General features: G+C 43.0%; 1 protein-coding gene across 6 annotated transcripts in view; it reads right to left on the reverse strand.

The window, feature by feature from the left end:
* Window positions 1-405: 405 nt before the first annotated feature.
* The window catches only part of ELFN1 (extracellular leucine rich repeat and fibronectin type III domain containing 1), a 941,931-nt gene continuing 919,787 nt past the window's right edge, over window positions 406-22,549 (reverse strand). For all 6 annotated transcript variants that reach the window (XM_068244492.1, XM_068244494.1, XM_068244493.1 and 3 more), the window contains one exon: window positions 406-4,488. In XM_068244492.1, the coding sequence (XP_068100593.1) occupies window positions 1,649-4,081 (2,433 nt within the window). In that variant the 5' untranslated portion in view covers window positions 4,082-4,488 and the 3' untranslated portion in view covers window positions 406-1,648. The remainder of the gene's footprint in view (window positions 4,489-22,549) is intronic.

Consider the following 22,549-nt stretch of genomic DNA (forward strand, 5'->3'; position numbering starts at 1 on the left):
ATGGCTAAATCTATTAGAGATACAGAATTAGGCGGACTGGTACTGTTTCAAAGGAAATAAACATGGCAGCCTCAATATCTCTCTCACCTCGGGTTCCCTTTAATGTCTGCATGAGGCATAATGTATGCAATATGCAGTGCAGAATACTAGAGGGGAATCTATTGTTAACCACTCACGCAGGGCGCAGAGTGGCTAACGCAGGACGATAGCCGCAGAGTGGCTCTCTCCTTACATGGTGGGATCTCACAAGGAGTGAGATTAGAGCTTGCGCTTGCATAAAGGAACATACTTTTTCTTTTTTTTCAAATAACAGTGATATATATATATATATATATATATATATATATATATATATATATATATATATATATATATATATATATATATATATATATAAAACCACAAATTGCAGCAGCAATCAAGTACCACCAAAAGAAAGCTCTATTAGTGAGAAGAAAAGGAGGTAAAATTCATTTGGGTGTTAAGTTGTATGACCGAGCAATAAACCATTAAAGTTGTGAGATGCTGCATTGTACAAAATCGCCTGATCACCGGGGAATATAAACCTCTGGTCCTCAAGTGGTTAAATAAGACACGGGAATACTGGTTCATTTTTGTAAGAGTGTCTTCTATTTCTCAATGCAGTTTACCTCTTTCAGAAAACAGCCATTCAGCAAAGAGCTAATGAAACCAACTCGGAAAACAACAAAACATAGAATTCTTATTTTTTTGTAAACAAAATAAAGTGAAATAATAAAAAACAACCTTTTTGTTTCTAAAACCCATGATTAAAACCAGATACAAACAGGGTAAATTTTTTTTAACCCTTTCACAGTTACTGTCGAGACTGTCCGAGCCTCGCAGACTGCCAAAGAGTTAAGCTATAAGTATATTCATTTATATATATATATTTTCTCATATTTAATTTCTCTTTCTCTCTCTCTCTCTTTACAGCAAACATTGCAAATATAGAAATTTGTATCTGTACAGTGTAATAGTGATCACAGTTATCAGTGCAGCTGTAAGTGTTCAATCAGAGCCTCCCGTTAGGTAAAGTCTGCACTGGACGACTCAGTTGAAATAAAAATTAATCTTTAACGAAAGGAGTGACATTGTCTGTTCCTGTCTCATTGCTGTTATTTTACGCTTTATTTGTTCTCCTGCAATTATGAAGGGAAGGAACGAAATTTCACACAAGTCAAACTACGCAAGTCAGAATATGAAATTACATGCGATTAGGCGTAGAGTTCAGACTAGCGCACTCTGAGGTTTTTTTCCCCACCTTTTTTTAAAGTTTTGTTTAAAAAAATTGTAATTCCTCCTCACAGTTTCAGGGTATATATTTGTGTTTCTGATTTGGTGCATACTCTCACGTCAGTGAGTTATATTTATTTAGTTGTTTTATTTTAGTAATATGATATATCTGTTTTTTTAATTTTCTTTCCATTCTTTAAGACAGTTTAGAATAAAAATTAGCTGCTGCTAGTTTGATTTTGGTCCTGTTAACCTCATTTTTTCCACTACAGCCCTGCTGAGGGTTGTACCCACAACGCTTTCTAGGGCTCACTGGCTGGAATGAGAGTTAGGAACTCTGAAAGAAAAAAAGTTAAGTCACGAGTATATGGAGGGAAAGGGAAGAGGTGAGGACTCAGGACTTGTGCTGGGCAGACACACCCTTCCAGTAGTCTAGGATGTCATGAAGATCCTCGTCTTTGGCAAACTGGACCTTTTTGCGCAGGGCGTGGCCGGCTGCCATGTACTCTTCCTCTTTGTGGCGCTTACGGTGCAGTTTAAAACGCTCCCAGATGCTGTGGGAGGGTTTGCAGGTATATTCTGGACTAGAGGAGTAACTCAGGTTGTGGTAGTGAGGTGAAAGCTGGGAGTAGGCCAGTTCCCGGGGCCTGGGCCGAGTTAAAGGCTCCAGTATGGAAGTTTTCCTCACTCCCATGTTTTCATGCTGAGGGATGGGCTGTTGTTGCTGTTGCTGCTGTTGTTGTTGCTGCTCAGCCTGGTGTGAGCCTGGGTAAGAGTGCCGATGCTCTGTGTACTGGCGAATTTTTTCAGCTTCTGCTCTCAAGATGGCAGCAGCTGGTGTCACAGTGAGGATTGTGTCAGCAGTTGGGGAGGTCTTCTCAATGTATTTTGCTTCAGACTTGTGTGCTGATCCTTCAGAACGAAAGGATCGAGGACTGCGGATAGAGCCACTGGATGATGTGCTAGAGCGTTTTGTTGGCCCTTCCATGCTATGATGCCTCTGTAAAGGGTGACCATAGTTATCTTTATATACTGGGGAAAGGAAGCCATGTTTGCTAGGTATCTGTTCTGATATCAATACCAGCTGGGGTTCTGCTGTAGACACAGCTCCAGACTTGACCCCTTGGAATGAAGTGGTCTCTGACTTCAATGCATCTATACAATTATTAATAATCTGGTTAACTTTGTCCACTTCTTTAGCAATAGTAGATATCTCAGCCACTGAACTTTGTGTATCTGGGGACATTGACAGTTCACAATCCCTTCTATCAGACTGCTCGCCAGTCCGTACCTCCATGTAGTTTCCTTTTGTTGCCTTAGGTGTCTCACTGGTTTCAATAAGTTTGTATTGTTCCACCTCCCCCACAGACGGTAGGTAGGGGATACGTGACATTGTCTCTGGACCCATCATCTGGCCCTGAGACAGCTGGCTGATACTAGGAGTCTCCATTTCAGGACCATATTTCAGCTCAATGATCGTTTTCTTCATGCTGCTACCTGCCTTTTTGTGCTTTTCCTCTTTTTGGCGCCTTTTGCGCAGGCAGTAATACACAATCCCCAAGATGATGACCATACCAAACAGGCAGCCAAGGATAGTCATGATATAGTGAGTTGCAGTGGATGGCGTAGGCACATGTTCTTGTTTGGTATGGCTGCGTGTGTAAAAGGCTATGCAGGTGTGATTGAACCTGAGAGAGTTGCGAATAGAGGCGACACAGTAAGTGTAATTTGTATTGGGCTTCAAGCCATCTAACCTTATAGATTCTTTCTCTGACTTCAGGTTCCGAATATCAGTAAAAAAACTATTGTTGTATTGAACTAAGATGTACATCTTGCTGTAAGGGTACGGGATTTCTGCCACTAGAACTGCATCAGAATGTGTTTCTGTGTTTAAATTTACACTGAGGCTGACTTTGGAATTGGCAGGAGGTGTATATACATTAATAAGAGGTGTAGTCCCATCTCCAGAAAAACAGTCTTCTTCAGAACAAGGGCTTTCGGGAGGGCCCGTGGTAACTTGGTACCTTGGAGATATCACATATGGCATTATGGTGTATGGTCCATCTGTGCACAGAGTAGACAGCATGCTAAGAGCATTTCGATAGTTGGATCTACCTTGACCAAGCAAAAAGTAACCACTGTAGTCAGGTGGGGAATCGCACTGCATGCGGTCAAAGGTGCGTGTCATATTAGTGAATATGTCCAACCACTTTAAGAAGCCCAGAAGTTCACATGAGCAACAGAAAGGATTACTGTACAACTCACACACAGTTAGCTTACTGAGACCTACAAAGGTGTTACTGTCCAGCCTCTGTATCCGATTCATAGACAAGTCAATGTTCATAATGTTTGGGCACTCCCAAAAGGCATTAGGAGTCACAGTTTCAATAAGGTTTGCCTGGAGATAGAGATACTCCAGCTTTCCCAGGCCCCTAAGAATTCCCTCTGTCAGATTTCGCAATCGGTTATAGCCAAGCTGAAGCACCTGCAGGTTGAACTGACCAGCAAAAGCTCCATCTTCGATGTAGGACACCTCATTCTTGGTGAGGTTGAGGTACGTTAAGTTACCAAAACGGCTGAGTGATGAGTAGTGGACACTTTTTATTTTATTTTCATTCAGTCGAAGGTCTACAATGGTGCTATTGATGTGCTGTGGTATAGACTCATAAGGTGGTTGATTTTGACTGCAAATAGCAAGCCAAACAAAACCCTTGTCCCCTTCAATGAGCCAGCAGTCTGCGTGTACTTGGCCTGTATAAAAAAGGGCAAATAGAACAAACATCCATAAGCACAGAGCTGGCATCACTAATCCTTTTTGAACTGCCATTGTGTGTGATGATGAACTAGGACTCCTTGGTACGTTCTAGTTCTGTGGAAGAAGGTAAATTATAAAATAATGTTCACTTTTTTCACTTTTCTCCGCATCTGTACAGTATATAGTGCTCTGAACATTGAGCGGTAATGCCAGGGTTTGGCTCTTTGTCAAAGGAAGACTTTGGATGAGTTGAACAGTCTACTCTGAACGTTGGTTGGAAGGAAGTTCCTTGTGCATATTGAAGGCTGGATCCAGGGCCACTGAAGTCAAGTTTAAGACACGTTTGCTGGTCAAGCTGATCGGTAAAGATTATTGTATAATATTCAGGCTCATTCTTCTCCTGCACTTGGTAATCATCACCGAACTGTCTTCAAATTGTTGACACTTTGTTGAAATATTCAGATGTTGCCAATGTCTCCCTGAAAGACAAATATAATGCAAATGTGAGTGTTTAAGTTTTTTTTTTTTTTTTTTTTTTAAATCTTACAATAAAGATAAAATGGAACGTTTTCAACATTGATAGACTGGGTTAAGTTTACATTTTGGACACAACAATTCTGTGCATGAACAATCCTTGATCCTATACACAAACTAATGTTTAGTAGTCACATTAAACCTGTTTTGTGGCCGAGATCACATGACTGCTTCGCAAAGGAGTACATATGAAATCGCCTCCAGGAGATTTGGGCGCAGGATACAGCCGGTATATGGCTTACCCTGCTCCTGCACAAGTCCCGGCAGCATTAATTACTATCCCCCCCTCCAGGTCGACGTGGATGGTAGGGAATGATGTAATTCGGCTTCCAGCTATTGCTGGCGGACGAATTAGAGTGTTTTAAAAGTAACTTCAGCTCTGTCTTCTGATGGCACCGAAGTTGCTCATTGTGCATCACAATAGCCGTAATTCCTATTACAGTCTATGGTGGCACTGGCTGCGGCCAAATCTCCTGCGCTGGATACAATGTGTTCACCCCAGAGGTGCTTGATGACACTCGCACCTGCTGCTGTTATATACTCCTTTTGTATTGCCTGATGAAGCAGGGTCACACCTGGGAAATGCATTGCACAATTTACATAGTATTTCAATACATTTCTGTAATTTACAAACTCCACAGTACTTGTGTCTACTTGGAGGAGGTAAGTCCACCACTGCCTCCTCTATAATTTTAACTGTTTTAGTTAAGTTTTATTCTTTTGGCACCTCTGTTTACTGTATACATTACTAGAGTCCACCCTTGGTAGAGGGTTTATCCCCCGTTTTCTCATCTACGGAGAGCGACTTTTTAATCCCAAGTGGGGACAGGTCTAATCTCCCCACCTGCGTTTACAGTGGTTGCCTACATGGTAACCCTGGTTTGTAAGTATTTCTATACTCTTTCATTATCCACTTATTTACCAATACTTACTGGACTATATTGGGCTCTCGGTGCCCCCTTTTTGTATTTCTTTTTTTGCCCCACTGCCCTGCATCACAGACCCTTGTTCATCCAACAGCCATCATATTCATTTGAGACATGCAGGGGTATAAAGAACAAAACCAGGCAAAAAAAACCAAAAAAAAAAAAAACCTCACGTAGACATGTTCAGATATTACAGACTATTGAGAGGGCTAATTTGAAATTAGAAGCAGATGTTTTTGCAAATATCTAAGCAAGCCTGAACCTTAAAGGAGTTCTGTTAGGGGTTTCTGAGGAGGAAAACAGACACTTACCTTGGGCGTCTATCAGCCCCCTGCAGCGGTAATGTCCCACGGCGGCGTCCTCCCATCTGCCGTTCTCCGCTGCCGGCCCCAGTCTAGCGTGGCATGGGATCCAACTGCGGCTGCGCTACAGTGGCCGCGCACCCGCTCGCTTCTGCCTGCGTCATCGGAAGCTTACTGCGCAAGCGCAGTACAAGGCTCCGTTGTACTGCGCCTGCACAGTAAGCCTCAGATGACGCGAGCGGAGGCGCAGCAACGCGCATTATTCGTCTGTGTGACAGACGAATAATAGCCCGGTGTCGGCTGCGGGGAACGGCAGATGGGAGCAGGACAGCGTGGGACATTACCACTGCAGGGGGCTGATAGAAGCCCCAGGTAAGTGGCAGTTTTTCTCCTCAGAAAGCCCTACAGAACCCCTTTAAAGGAAACCCGAGATGAGATGACTATGGAGGCTGCCATATTTATTTCATTGTTAACAATGCCAGTTGCCTGGCAGCCCTGTTGCTCTTCTGGCATAAGTAGTGTCAGAGTCAAAACCCTGGAACAAGAATATGGCTAATCCACTAAAACCTTAGTCAGCTGAGTCAGAGTACATGATCTGCTGCATGCTTGGTCAGGGTCTATGGCTAAAAATATTAGAAACACAGGATCAGGAGTTGCTAGGCAACTGGTATTGTTTATAAGGAAATAAATATGGCAGCCTCCATATGCCTCTCACCTCAGGTTCCCTTTACAAAACAAACAAACCAGTAAGGATGATGTCTCTGAACTCTTCTGGGTCCATTCCTTTGAATTATTGATTTTTTTTTTTTTAAGTCAGGTGCTCCCATTCACGTTGATGAAGTGCTGAAGACTGATACGCTGAACCCACCATTCACTGATGTTGCTGACCCCCATGCGGTAAGTGGAAACAACACTCAGGGTTAACCTGGCCCTTTTCATTTTGATTTGAAATCTGTTTTGTCTATTCTGGGGATTTTTGTTCCAGTCGTCTTTGTTGTGTGAATAATTGTGAATGCTTTTGCGATTTTAGGGGGCTCAAATGGTTTTACGAATTTAGTTTTGGGCTAGGCTCATTCTCATTCACACTTCTTGGTAATGGAGATGTGTCCAGATCTCGAAGCAGGTAGTTTTAGCGCATGGAGCTCACCGCCGGGCGCCAAAACCAGGCAACCCATAGCAGCAATGTTATGCTGCACCGGGCGTGTAAGAGTAATTTGGGTGTCCGGCGGTCGCCAGACCCTGAATTTCATCTCCCTCCGAGTTGCTACAACTGGGAGGGGAAATAGTATTTAATGCTGCCGGGGAGTTTTGCGGGAGCAGGGAGAGTCATCATTTGGCGACCAACTCACCTGCTATGTGACAATACATACGCCCAGAACTCCTTCCCCCTCCATAAAGTCATCCTCCAACTTCAGCACCAAGAGACCATTAAAGGACACCTAAAGTGAGAGGGATATGGAGGCTGCCATATTTATTTTAAATATTACATTTTAAACAATACCAGTTGTCTGGCAGTCCTTGTGTATTTCATGCATCAGTAGTGTCTGCATCACACACCTGAAACAAGCATGCAGCAAATCAAGTCCGACTTCAGTCAGATACATTTGATCTGCATACTTGTTCAGGGTCTATGGCTGAAAGTATTAGAGACAGAGGATCCGCAGGAGCACCAGGCAACTGGCATTGTTCAAACGCAAAGAAACATGGCAGCCTCCACATCCCTTTCACTTCAGGTGTGCTTTAGGGCTCTTTCACATTAGGGCAGATTTTCTGCGTTTCAACGCAACGGGTAAAGTTTGCGTTACCCAAGGTGAAATGAAAGTCCATAGACTTTCATTTTTGCTTTCACATATAACGCAGCCTTTTTGTGCGTTGCGTTGCACTGCACCCAGGCGCAGTTTTTCGGCTGACGCTAGCTTTATGCGTTACAATGTTAGTCAATGTAAAACGCACACTATGCGTGTTTTTAATCCGTTAACGCAGGCAATCAGTCCCAGAATGCAACAGAGGAACAATGTAGAAAGTTGAAAACTAAAAGAAAAAAAAATTACCTGCGTTTTCCTATGTGCTGTAACGCATTGAAAACGGATTAAAAATGCACACTCACTGCAGTGCAACGCATATCAAAACGCATTAAAACGCATACAACAAAACATATGCTTTGAGCGTTCTCCAACGCAAGCTCTGATGTGAAAGAGCCCTTAAGGCTACAAGTAATATGCAGTCTTACTACTGTTTGACTTTTTTCTCCTCCTTTCAGGTACACTTTAACTTCTAAGCACTGATGTGTGGGGCACAGGAGTTTTTTCATGCGCAAAAGCTATTGTGTCCATACTTATGTTTTATTACACATTATCTACTTAAGGACTGCAGTCATAAAACCCCTTAACGACCAGACACTTTTTTTCCATTCAGACCACTGTAGCTTTAACGGTTTATTGCTCGGTCATACAACATACCACCTAAATTAATTTTACCTCCTTTTGTCCCTAATATAGCTTTCTTTTGGTGCTATTTGATTGATGCTGTGATTTTTAGTTTTTATTATATTCATCAAAAAAGACATGAATTTTGACAAAAAAAAATGATTTTTTTTTTTACTTTCTGTGCTGACATTTTTCAAATAAAGTAAAATTTCTATATACATTTTTGTCCAAATTTATTGTGCTACATGTCTTAGATTAAAAAAAAAATTCAATAAGTGTATATTTATTGGTTTGGGTAAAAGTTATAGCGTTTACAAACTATGGTGAAAAAAGTGAATTTCCCCAGTTTGAAGCATCGCTGACTTTTCTGAGCACCTGTCATGTTTCATGAGGTGCTAAAATTCTAGGATAGTATAAATACCCCCCAAATGACCCCATTTTGGAAAGAAGACATCCCAAAGTATTCACTGAGAGGCATGGTGAGTTCATAGAAGATTTAATTTTTTGTCACAAGTTAGTAGAAAATGACACTTCGTGACAAAAAAAATTAATATAAAAAAGTTTCCATTTCTGCTAATTTGTGACAAACAAAAAACAAATCTGCCACGGACTCACCATGCCCCTCTCTGAATACTTTGGGATGTCTACTTTCCAAAATGGGATCATATGTGGGGTGTGTTTTCTGTCCTGCCATTTTGGGGGGTGCTAAAATGTAAGCACCCCTGTAAAGCCTAAAGGTGCTCATAGGACTTTGGGCCCCTTAGCGCACCTAGGCTGCAAAAAAGTGTCACACGTGGTATCGCCGTACGCAGAAGAAATAGTATAATGTGTTTTGGGGTGTATTTTTACACATACCCATGCTGGGTGGGAGAAATATCTCTATAAATGACAATTTTTTTATTTTTTTTTTACACACAATTGTCCATTTACAGATATATTTCTCCCACCCAGCATGGGTATGTGTAAAAATACACCACAAAGCACATTATACTACTTCTCCTGAGTACGGCGATACCACATGTGTGACACTTTTTTGCACCCTAACTGCGCTAAGGGGTCCATAGTCCAATGAGTACCTTTAGGATTTCACAGGTCATTTTGAGACATTTGGTTTCAAGACTACTCCTCACGGTTTAGGGCCCCTAAAATGCCAGGGCAGTATAGGAACCCCACAAATGTCCCCATTTTAGAAAGAAGACACCCCAAGGTATTCATTTAGGAGTATGGTGAGTTCAAAGAAGAATTTATTTTTTGTCACAAGTTAGCGGAAAATGACACTTTGTGAAAAAGAACAATAAAAATCAATTTCCGCTAACATGTGACAAAAAATAAAATCTTCTATGGGGTCATTTGTGGTGTTCCTATACTGCCCTGGCATTTTAAGGGCCCTAAACCGTGAGGAGTAGTCTTGAAACCAAATGTCTCAAAATTACCTGTGAAATCCTAAAGGAACTTTGGGCCCCTTAGCACAGTTAGGGTGCAAAAAAGTGCCACACATGTGGTATCGCCATACTCAGGAGAAATAGTGTAATGTGCTTTGGGGTGTATTTTTACACATACCCTTGCTGGGTGGGAGAAATATCTCTGTAAGTGAGATTTTTTTTTAATTTTTTTTACACACAATTGTCCATTTACAGAGATATTTCTCCCACCCAGCATGGGTACGGTGATACCACGTGTGACACTTTTTTTTTTGCAGCCTAGCTAAGGAGCCCAACGTCCTATGAGTTCCTTTAGGATTTCACAGGTCATTTTGAGGCATTTGGTTTCTAGACTACTCCACATGGTTTAGGGCCCCTAAAATGCCAGGGCAGTATAGGAACCCCACAAGTGACCCCATTTTAGAAAGAAGACACCCCAAGGTATTGTAAACAGCCGGCGGGTTGACGTTGTGGGTGGGCGGAGCCTAATGCCGGCGGATGAGTGCGATCCATGGTAAATCACCGTCCCAGGACCCGACGTCGATCGGCGTTATGTGGTCCTGGGCGTGCCACTTTGCCGCCGCCCAGGACGCCCCGCCCGGTCGGCAAGTGGATATACTGCAAGTGGGCCCCAAAAAAAAAAAAAAAAAATCACAAGAACAAGATTAGCTCTCAAAAGAGCTGTTGAGGGGTGCTTTTTTAGCAATAAGAATCAGCAAGGAGCAAGCTAAGAAGCCTACAAGAGCCTAACTAAGCTTTCCCTATAAGTCTTCCCTCATAATGCACTATGGGGGCGAACCGAACTTCCAGGAAAGGTTTGCGGTTCTCCACGATTGCGAATCCCGGAAGTTCGCCGGCGAACCGTTCGGGCCATCTCTAATTGCTACACAACACAACTGACCCTAACCTACAAAGCTCTTCACAATCTCTCTCCCCTGTACATCTCCTCACTGGTTTCCTGATCCCCAATCGTAATCTCAGATCTGCACATGACCATTTTTTGCCGGCGGCCGCAATAACAGCATAGAGGACAATATTGTAGCTGGAAACGCGAAGAATCACTCGCGTTCCCAGCCTGTCGGCGGCTGTCGCCAAAACCGGAAGCAGCTGCCGGCGGGGACAGGAGGATCGGAGCGATGCTGCGAGGGCACCGGACAGCTGCAGGGGGCTGAGGGACGCCCCAGGTGAGTAAAACTAATTTTTTTTTATTTGACTTAAGTATCCCTTTAAGATGTAGATATTGTATACTACCCTACCCCTTCCTTCCTTTAGATTGTAAGCTCAGGACTCTCTCACCATTTTGTGTCTGTTATATATTTTATTCATCATGTTACTTTTGTCACTGTAATTACCAATTCTGTATTTTGTCTCTAGGTACCATTGTCTGTATAATTATGTAACCCATATTCTTTTCTTACTTTGTACAGCACCACGGAATATGTTGGCGCTTTATACATCAATAATTATAATAATTTCCCTGTATGGGAGTTGAATAAACAGAAAATTGTAGCAGATGCTAGAAATATTGTTTAAAGACCTATATTTTAAAACCTTAAAAAATAAAAAAATGTTTGAGACTATAAAAAAGTACCTGTAATAGCTTATCTCATCAGTTTATTTTCACTTTAGGTTAATTTCAAATAAACAGAAATTAATACAATGATCTTAATGGTGACCATTGAGGTTTTTCCCCTTAAACATGTTTAATGTGTGACATCACAAATCTGAGTTAAACCGTCTATTTACATCTTTATGCTGCAAATATCCGGTTCTCTGTTCTACCCAAAATGACTTTCTCTTGCCACAGTGAGTAGTGTAATAAACACATTTTATCAGAACCAGAGTTTAATTTCAGCTCATTAGAGCAAGCAATTTGACGGTTATTTGCCTTCCAAAGTGTGAATGAAATTGCGGCATTAAGAAACAAGAAACGTAAGAAGGCTAATCTCACAGTTTATTGGATTGCTGTGACATGTCTAGGGAGTGTAGACCTTGTTTTAGACCCAAGGATGTTTCTTTCATATTTCTGCTTTGCATAGAAACAAATACTCCAAGGAGATCTGTTACGTGCCGCGTGGGAAGCGGGCCAGCCAGTGACAATCACAGATTTCACAGGCAAAGAGAAGAAATCTATTTGTTTCCCTCTAATAAAGCTGAGTCACAAAGGAACAGGGAGAGGAGAAAGGCTGTACATGACTGTAAAGTTTGATCAGAGCGGAATGAACAGCCTCCTGTGTGAAAGTCCCAGATCTTCCAATCCTCACTTTCAATATACAAGGTTGACTAAGTCATGGGAACATCAATAAAAAGTGTTTGGCGGCAACAAATCATGCGTGTTAGCACCACTACGTTCTGACACTAGCCTCTGGCAGTAATGGAAACAGACAGCCAGGAAAAATACACTTCAAGCAACATTTTAGTAATGTACTCAGTTGGGAAGACATCCCATTCCTGCCAAGGTCCACCCCTCTTTCCTTCACATAGTCATGCCTGTTGAGCATATCTGCTCCACCAATGCAATCATGGGTGGAGTGCATTAAAGGACCAGACATTTCCAGGTTATAGATGAATGTAGATCATTCTGAATAAAACTGCCTTGGATTTACCAAAATTGTTCACAATAAGGATTGATGGGCTAAGTTAAAGTGGAATAAAACTCTGACATAACATTCAATAAAAATGTGTTATCCTACTTTCTATAACCCATACAGTTACCATATTTGCTTTTGTGCACAAGTAATATTGTCTGTTTACAAATTACAAGGTTCCAAAGTACAGCTTATCTGCTCTGAAATTTGCCATTGCATTTTATTCATAGCTCTTTAATATATACATTAAGCAGCTATCTAGTGAAAGTTTCTCGTGGAATGTAAACAAAAGATACTGTTATCTCCACTTCAGAAGAAGGCGTTTTCCATGGCAGAACAAAGTACTGTGTTTTACTGTTTGAATGCTGTTCTGCTACAAATTTGTTTTGCGATAGTAGTTTTAAGGCTGTAAATAATCTTTTAGAGCAAAGAAGAAATGCTGAGTTTCAGACCACTTTTAGGCAAGTGTTCCATTTATTTTTCTAAAACAGGATTTATCCCTGGGGGAGCATGTGCAGAACCACCAGTACCTTTTGCTATGGTTTGAAATTTCTTATATGCTGAATGCAAACTTTCTATTTTTTGCATTGCAGTGGGGGTGCAATGCTCCTGCCGCGTCCCACCGTAACACAAACAATGAGAAATGTATGACCCTGCGGCAGAGTGCGCCAATAATGTCATATGCATAGCAATTTACCCCCAGTGACATACTCCCTGGGCAGAAAGTAGGTCAATGGGATTTATGTCGGTCAGTACATGCACGCCAGGACACACCATGCTCTGTTGGTTACAAAGTTTGCGTTGCCCATAGACTTGCATTACAGCAGGCTCAGTGGGGTAAGCACGGTGACTGCTGTAATGTGCTGCTGCCCTTGCGTCACCTCAGCAGCTTCTGGCGCACCACATGGTACCGCATTAAGTGTGAAAGGCTCCATTGCCTTTCAATGATTTAGAAGCGCCACGTGGCAGATTAGGGTAATGCAACGCAAGTTTACCCTTTAAGTGAGTCCTTCACCTATGTTTGTACTAAAAGTGTCTCTCTTTTTTCAGAAAGTTGTGAAGTATTTAAAGGCAGGCAGTTTTTATTACCGCTAAGGTCAGGGCCAGCTTAAGGGGCCCCAGGGCCCTGGGGCAAACTTAAACGTGGGGCCCCCTGCCTGAAAAGTCTCCCCCCTTGCCACCCAATTGCTGCCCGGGTCCCTGCGAGTATACTTCCTGTAATTACATATCTCAGTGGGTGGGCAGGAAGTGGCTGCACATACCGTGCACACTCTGAGGCTGGCACACTGTTTCTTCTTTCTCTATGACCCGGCACGTAATGTGTAAACATGCGGCGAGTCATAGAATGGGAGGAAGACAGAGTGCCAGCCTCAGAGTGTGCACGGTATGTGCAGCCGCTTCCTGCCCGCCCGCTGACATAGGTAATTACAGGAAGCACACTCGCAGGGACCCGGGAAGCAGCATTTGACAGGGAGGGTGGCACGGGGCCCCTGCAGAGGTCGGGGCCCCGGGCAATTGCCCCCTTTGCTTCTATGGCAGTGCTGGCCCTGACTAAGGATTCTTGTAATCTCGCATGAACTCTGGCCTGAACATATCTTAGTAAATCAGGTCCACGCTGTTCTTCTCAACAGAAGTAAAAAAAAACAATGCATAGAGGAGTCACGTGGCAGATGCCCTTATGCCAGGTTTGGATTGACAACTTGCATCTGACATTACCACTATGCCCCACATAAAGCAAGCTTGTGATTACATAAATATAGGCATTGCTGAGACTGACCTTTTCTTTTAGAAGTCGTTAGTAGTCCTGCTGTCTTATTACAGTAATTTAGAACAAGCAGCAATTCTGAGTTTTCAGACTTCACTGGCTGTACGCTTTTCTCTGATCAATAACTTGTTAGATAGCGGGATCATAAGCTGAGCATGATATTTGCAGGCCTAAAAAAGGAACGATGGCAACCCTCATGGTTTTTACTATCACAGGTTTGCCTAAAAGCCTATACATACATTAATAATTATTTGCCGTCATACTGCCATCCCAGCTAACACATTGCTTGGCCAATAAAAAGAACAAACAAAAAACTTTTCTCATCTAAACACATTGGGCTCTATTCACAAAACTTATCATAAATTACTTATCACCTAATTGATAAAAAGAAAACTTTTCAGCACATTTACAAGAAAAATAATCACTCAAAGTAAATTGTTCATGATTAACTTAATTTCAATATTACTTTTCTTACCTTAATTATATTATATTTCTGTTCTTTAACCTCTTGAGGACCGCAGTGCTAAACCCCCCTAGTGACCAGGCTATTTTTAGTAAAATAGCCCACTGCAGCTTTAAGGTTAAGCTGCAGGGCTGCACAACACATCACGCAAGTGATTCCCCCCCCCCCCCCCCTTTTCTCCCCACCAACAGAGCTCTCTGTTGGTGGAGTCTGATCACTCCCCCCATGTTTATTTTTTTTAAATAAATATTTTTGTTAGCTTTTTTTTTTTAAAAGCTGTTTCTTTAAAAATGTTCCCTCCCTCCCTCCCCACAGCCAGCCAATTATGGTGATCGGCTGTCATAGGCTTCTGCCTATGAGAGCCGATCACTCTCTTGTCCCCCAGGGGGACAGCCGTGTGACACGGCTGTCCCCAGTACAGCGCTGCTGCCGATCGCAGCTCTGTACATAGAAATAGATGGCGATCACGCCGTCTATTAGTCTCCCGAGCGGCAATAGCCGTTCGGAGACTGAAGGCGGGGCAGAACTCCGCCCCCCAAGCAGGAGATGCGCGCGCAGCCTGCACGCGGTCTCCTGCAAAACAGAGCCCCAGGACTTTACACTAATTGAGGTTAGGCGGTCCTGGGGCTGCCGCCGCGGCCACGCCCATCAACGTGGCATGGTCGGCAAAAGGTTAAAAGTTTAAACATGTAACATGGATAAGGTAAAAACAGAAGAAAATGAGTAAAAAAAAGTTTTGTGAATCATGCCCTTTATGTTCCAGCAATGATGTCATGCTGGATATCCCTCTTATGTCATGGATCATGGGCGTAGCAATAACCCCTGGACCCCTACCATCGCAGGGGGCCCAGAGGCATTGGGGGCCCTTCCTCCTCCCTCTCCCCAACTGCAGGTGTTGCTAATTAGCAAAAAAAACCCTCCCTGTTCACAGGAATGTGCAGGAGTATGTGTAATTTTTTCCTGCTTCCAGATGCTGCTTTACATCAGAACACTCTCTGCTGCCATTTGCCGGCTCCCGATCACGTGACCTGTATGGGGTTCGGGGACCAAGGGGGCCCTCATTTTTGCAGGGGGGCCCTATTAAGCATAGCTACGCCTCTGCCAGGGATCTAGCATGGTAATGATCTTGGTGAGGAGGCAGGGAAGCCTCAGTTGTTTATGACTCATCAGATCACTGGAGAGGAGGCCACAAAAGTCAACCACAGTAACCACAAAAGGGGAGGAGGCGCCCAGAGATATATAAAACTAAGTTAAAAACAATTAAAAGGAAAATGGAGAGGTGGCTTACCTCAATAATGACAAATTCATCTAGCAATGAATTTTATTATGCACTGGCAATGAATTTCGTAAGTCGGTCTGTGCCCACTTCCTCAGGCCAATTAAAGTGCCAAAGAAGTGCTTGGGGCCACACCTAGGACCAGTGGTTTTTTTTTTACTAAGAGTGCGACCATATGCAGCTTCTCCTGGGCAGCGGAGTGGAGTCAGGTTTATGCATCTCCACCTGCCTCCAGTGGTTGGTTACCCCCTATGCAATCTACCATTATGAGTACCAATCTTTCCGAACTACTAGCTACGCCCTTTTTGTGACATACAGTACTGCACTATCTGGGCTCCTGTTGTCTCCGTGCTTCCCCTTTTTAGGGTGTCAAGTCACCCTCCCTTGCACCCCAATAACCACAAACTATTTTTGGGCAATAAACATCTAGTTTAAATTGTGGGTCTGGCATGGCTTTAACTGTAGGATGAACACAGAATACCCGAAAAGGAAGCCATAGAGAAACCTTAGCCACACGGAGTTAAATGAATAGCACAGAGAGAGTGCACGGTATAAAGCAGAACCTAAAGTAACCAGTGCTGCCTATAAGTATCCCAGCATGCTGAATGTAGCAGCATCATAGCATTTGTTCTGGAGCTAACTGCGCACTTGCTGTGTTATGCACCTCTTATGTTAGCAAGCAGAAGTTGCTAATTCATGCTTATTGTGGCTCACAGACGCTTGTTAGAGAGTTCATGAGTTGGGAAATTTTTTAAAAAGCATCTGCACCACAGTTCTTGGCACTCCTTTCATGTATTAGCTCTAAATCCAAAGAATCCAATTTAAAACCTCCAGCTAGATGTTATGTAATTCATACATATCTCCTTTCAAATTGGCCAAGGGTTATGTCATTATGCTGGAAAGTCTGAAAAGTAGGGTCATTTAGCCACATTACCTGATCGAGGAAGAATACTGGAACCTCATATAGGTGCATTAAAAACACAGACATAGCAAAATAATAAGAACCTTCCTTCGATCATGTTTTCCTTATGCACCAGTCATGTCAGCCTCCTCTACTATTAATATACTGGGTCCAGGGGGTCAGGACGTGGATAAGGCCCGGTTCACATTAGCGTTTGCCAACTGAACCGGCCATACGGTTCCGTGGTCCGTTCCGCTGAGCGGATGAAAAAATGCTGCAGGACCCAATTTTCCGGACTGTTTTGCTCAGCGGAACGGACACAGAAGGTTTTGCAGCTACATAGTAACAAATAGAAAACTGACAGTTTACAGCACACTGGCTGTAAAAACTGACAGTTTTTTTCCTGATCCTGATGGCCGGATCCTTACGGCTGGCTCCGCAGAAAAATGCTAATGTGAACCGGGCCTAAGGCAGAGCCAATGTTGTGCATACTAGAAACTGCCCTATTCTGCCATTTGGTGCACCTAGGTGGTTTGAGGTCACAGCTTTTTACTGGTTAATGGAATTAACCTGCGGGAAACCAGAACACAATGGAGAAGGGCTCAATTTTTCAGGTGAGAAATGTCAGAAGTTTACTGGGAAGTGTGACATGGAGCATAGCTGGGACATAATTCACCTTAGTACAAATTACAAAGTTCTGAACCTGTAGGGGGACTACCCGTACTTTGTGTTAGGATCAGAATGGTGTAACTAGGTTATTGTGTCCTCAGAATCAGTTGTCAACCTGGGAGTGTCCATGTTTCTGCAGGTCACTCAGTTAGTGCAGGTGTGGAGAGTAATTAAACAGCCTGCCTGCTTTGAGCAGTCAATTATTAATGTAGCAAAAGAAAATATATGGGCTCCCTGTACACAGTGGGCTCCCTGTACACCCTGTATACAGAGTACAAATTCCAAGAAAGAAATTTAAGTATGGTTTGTGTATACTGTTGGTTTGGAAATAGCTAGTTAAAAATTAAAATGGAAAGATAATTTTTAATAGCGTTAAATTGCAAAATACATTCATGCACGTGGATATAATTTGTTTATAGTATTTTTTTTATTATTTTTTTTTACCAACAGAGGAATTGCACTTTAAAGCTAAGCTAATATAGGATTTATATAGCGCATCAGAGGTAAGCATAAAGACTTCTAATGAAATATATATGTAATACTTGGAAAATCCATTGTTTTTGTCTTGTAAATACGAAATTGAATGGAATTCTACGATAAAAATGTTCAATAAACTATATTTAAAAAAATAAATAAAGAAAGCTAAGCAAATATATATATATATATATATATATATATATATATATATATATATATATATATATATAAAATCCTGGTTCACTCTGCCAAATGCTTTATAATTTTATCCAGCCAAACCTATGTTTCAGGCAGACCAGCCATCCAGCACAACTATCAAAATAGGAAATATGCCCTCATCTTTCCACTCTCCTCTTCCTTCCTAAAACTGCTGATTGGACAGTGAAGGACTGCTGTACGCTGGTGAGTCATCATTCTGCTCCCCTCTACTGCAACAAACCTGCTGTTACTATACTATGCAATGTGCTAGTGCCTATAAATACATACAGAGGGTCTTGTCTAATAAGTTTAATGTGGATCTAAATTCAGAACTTCCTCTGATCTAAAACACTATACACAGCATGATAACCTACGAGCATTCGAGCACTATTAGGCACTGCTATTTGCCCTGAGGAAGTGGGTATGCACCCACGAAATGCGTTGCCAGTGCAATAAAATTCTATTAATACGTGAATTTGTCTTTATTGAGGTAAGCCACCTCACTTTTTTCATTTTGTTTTTAACGCATTTTATCTTCTCTGGATGCCTCTTTCCCCTTTATCCTGTGCCTTCACCCTCCTTTTGGAGGGGATTAATCCTCTTTGACCAATTTAGGTGATTTGAGGTTTGCTTTTTATCAAGGGTGTGACCATCACCAGCTCCGTCTGGTCACCCGAGTGGAGTCGGAGTTATACATCTCCACCTGCTTCTGGCGGTCTGTTGCCTTTCTGCAACCCACCTTTGTGAGTATAATCCATCTGCATATTTTACATACTTCTGGTACTGTCTGTGACATACTGCACCATTTGGGCTCATGTTGTCTCTGTGTTTTCTTTCTGCAAGGTGCAATTTTTACTATCTCTACTTTTTGTCCAATAGATAAATGGGGTTAACATGCAAGGTAGGGCAAACAAGGAGCTCACAACAAAACAAGATCATGCAACTGTCTTTGATAACAGTTGTTCAGTGTCTTTGGTAAAAATAGAAAGTCTGCAAGAGGGATGTCAGAAAGTGAGATTGCATAATCAAGCTAGAAACACTGGGGGAGGGCCCTGCCAGAGGCTTACTATCTAACCATACAGTTGTTATAGGGAATGGAGAAGGGATGATGGCACAGCACACAATGAAGGTGGCCTCCAGAAGTGAGGTAAGGAAAATAGCAATATTGCTGTAATTTAAAGATCCAGCAGTCAATGAAAGAGGATTTTACTTTAAATATTCTATACTGCAGACATTGCTTGATTAAAGAACACCTGAACTGAGAGGGATATAAAGGCTGACATTTATTTTCTTTTAAACAATATACATTGCCTTATCGTAAGAGAACAGAGGCGCCAGCAGGATAAAAGGTAATAAAAATTTTAAAATTTGCTGGGAGGCAGTGGTGGACTTACCTCCGGAAAGCAGACTCAAAATACTGTCTGAATTAAACAAATACATTTATTATTGGTACCCCAAAAAGATGCAACGCGTTTCGCAGGCACAGCCCGCTTCATCAGGCAATAAGATAGGGGACAAACAGTAGCTCGTCAGTAGCACGAATAGCGCCTCTGTCAATTAATTAATGTACATTGCCTGTCTGTCCTGCTGAGCCTCTGCCTCTAATACTTTTAGTTATAGACCCTGAACAAGCATGCAAATCAGATTATTCTGACTGAAGTCTGACTAGATTAGCCCCATGCTTGTCTCAGTTGTGATCAAGATACTACTGTAGCCAGAAAGATCAGCAGGATGCCAGGCAACTGGTATTGTTTCAAAAGGAGATAAACATGGCAGCCTCCATATCCCTCTCAGTTCAGGTGTCCTTTAACCTCTTAACGTCCGCTCCACGCCGATTAGCATGAGCGGAGTGGCAGCCCCAGGACCACTCCACGCCAATTGGCATAAAGTCCTAGGGGCGGAGATTGCAGGAGACTGTTAGAAGGCGAAACCGCCGCCTATTTACATAGTACAACGCTACGATCTATGGCAATCTATAGCAGCGCTGTACTGGGGACAGCCATGTGACACAGCTATCCCCCTGTGTGGCAGGTATGTGATCCACTGTCATAGGCTAAAGGCTATGACAGACGATCGCACTGATTGGCTGGTGGGGGGAGGGAGGTAGGAATAAAAAAAAATAGGCAAATTTTAAAAAATAAATAAGTAAATATTTATATAAAAAATGTAAACAGCCTGGGAGCGATCATAGCCAACCAACAGAAAACTCTGTTGGTGGCCAGAATAGAAGGGGGGGGGGAATCACTTGTGTGCTGAGTTGTGCGGCCCTGCAGCGAGCCCTTAAAGCTTCAGTGTCCTTAACCTCCCTAGCGTTCTGGACGAGCTATGCTCGTCCAGGGACGCCGGAGGTCACCACTCAGGCCCCGCTGGGCCGATTTGAATAATTTTTATTTTTAAACATGCAGCAAGCACTTTGCTTGCTGCGTGCCTTACCCGATCGCCGCCGATCCACCGCTACCCGCTGTGATACAGGGCCCCCCCAGCCGAGACCCCGTGCGCTGCCTGGCCAATCAGCGCCAGGCAGCGATGAGGGGTGGATCGGGTCTCCCTGTGACGTCAGGACGTCGATGAAATCACTTGTGTGCTGAGTTGTGCGGCCCTGCAGCGAGCCCTTAAAGCTTCAGTGTCCTTAACCTCCCTAGCGTTCTGGACGAGCTATGCTCGTCCAGGGACGCCGGAGGTCACCACTCAGGCCCCGCTGGGCCGATTTGAATAATTTTTATTTTTAAACACGCAGCAAGCACTTTGCTTGCTGCGTGCCTTTCCCGATCGCCGCCGATCCGCTGCTACCCGCCGTGATACAGGGCCCCCCCAGCCGAGACCCCATGCGCTGCCTGGCCAATCAGTGCCAGGCAGCGCTGAGGGGTGGATCGGGTCTCCCTGTGACGTCACAACCTCGATGACATCACGGCGTTCGTCGCCATGGCGACGGGGGAAGCCCTCAAGGAAATCCCGTTCAGAACGGGATTTCCGGATGGGCTATTGCGCCGGCGGCGATCGGAGGGCAGGGAAGGATGCCGCAGGGAGGGGGGAATCATGTAGCTAGCGCTAGGCTAGCTACATGAAAAAAGAAAAAAAATGCGGCCACGGGAATCAGAACGCCAGGCAGGTTAATTGTAAAAAATAGCCTGGTCACTAGGGGGGTTTAAGACCATGGGTCTTTAAGTGGGTAAACTAGGTTTTTAGGGAAAAAAAGTCAAAAATTCAGTTCTAAAGATCAAACATTTAAAATACTGGGCCCCTCCCCATTCTATAAATGGATCTATCCTGCTAATCAGATCGTATCTCTAGAAGAACCTAATTGCTCCACTTTGACTTAAAGTGGATCCAAGGTGAACTTTTACTCATTGCATAATTGTGTTCCTTTCCTATTGTTTATAGGGCATTCCTCAAGCCAAACATTTTTGTTTTAATACTCTAATTCCCTATAAACTAAATAAAACATGCCCACGGGTTTTCAGAGAGCCTTGGCAGTAGCAAGGGCTCATGGGAGCTCAGTCTGGGTAGGAGGAGGGGGAGGTGCTTCTAGCCATTGATTTCAAAGGCAGAGGGGAGGAGGGAGGAGGGGACTGAGTGCTCAAGATACAGAGAAGCCTGCCTCTGTGTAATGTTTACAAACAACATGGCTGCTGTCATTGTATCACAGGAAGAAATAATCATTTTCTGTTACAGCTGTTTGCAGCTAGATTTGCTGTGTAAACTATCTAAACTTTAGATAAGATATATAGACAGGCTACTTGTTATAGTTAGTTTTTCATCTTGGATCCTCTTTAATCTGGCTTGCTTGACTGAATGATAAATAAACCACCAGTGCTGTGTACATTTCTTGCTGGTTCCCTGTGGCTCATACTTGTGTAAGTGGATTCTGTGATAGACAAGTCTACCTATCACATAGACCCGTCATACACGCCTGGAGCTGACTGACACTTCACAATGTACATTGTTCTAGCCAGTAACATATATACCTCCTGGTATTTCAGTGTCTCCAGTATGGAAAATGTACAATGACTTAAAGCAGTGCTATCACAGAAAGTGACATGTCACATGAATTAATAAGGCACGTATCAGCTTTGCCAAATGTCATTTCTATGTTGAGTGAAAGAATGCCTATTTCTTGATGTGATCACAAAATATTCTCCCAAGATTTAGTTTCCTTAATGCGCCAAAAAACAAGAGGAAGTCACATGGGGGAGCCTCAGAGAGGTCAGAGTAGTGTGAATATTTCATATCATTAGAATTGTCTGGAAGGGAAAAAGTCAGTCCATGTTATGTCCATGTACTGTTTATTCCCGGAAGGTCTGGTAGATGAATCCCAAGTTTTTATACCCAGGTACCAGTAAGAAAAGAAGACAAAAAGAACACCAGGAGTGCCAATAGTGTGGTATTTCTGCAAAGTAGGAAATGTAAAGATACAACTACTCACAAACATGGGTATGTGGAGCATGCGGAGAAAGACCTTCTCCACACGGTTATGATGACTCGGTTGGGTCAACAAGGGTCACACTCCAGAAAAAAACAAAGGACCACTGGATGTAGTCGCAGAGGTAACTCCTGAGACAGGGGAGGAGATGCCCCAATTGTGATACATTATGAA

Source organism: Hyperolius riggenbachi, chromosome 7, assembly GCF_040937935.1.
Source record: "Hyperolius riggenbachi isolate aHypRig1 chromosome 7, aHypRig1.pri, whole genome shotgun sequence".
Classification (NCBI taxonomy): Eukaryota; Metazoa; Chordata; class Amphibia; order Anura; family Hyperoliidae; genus Hyperolius; species Hyperolius riggenbachi.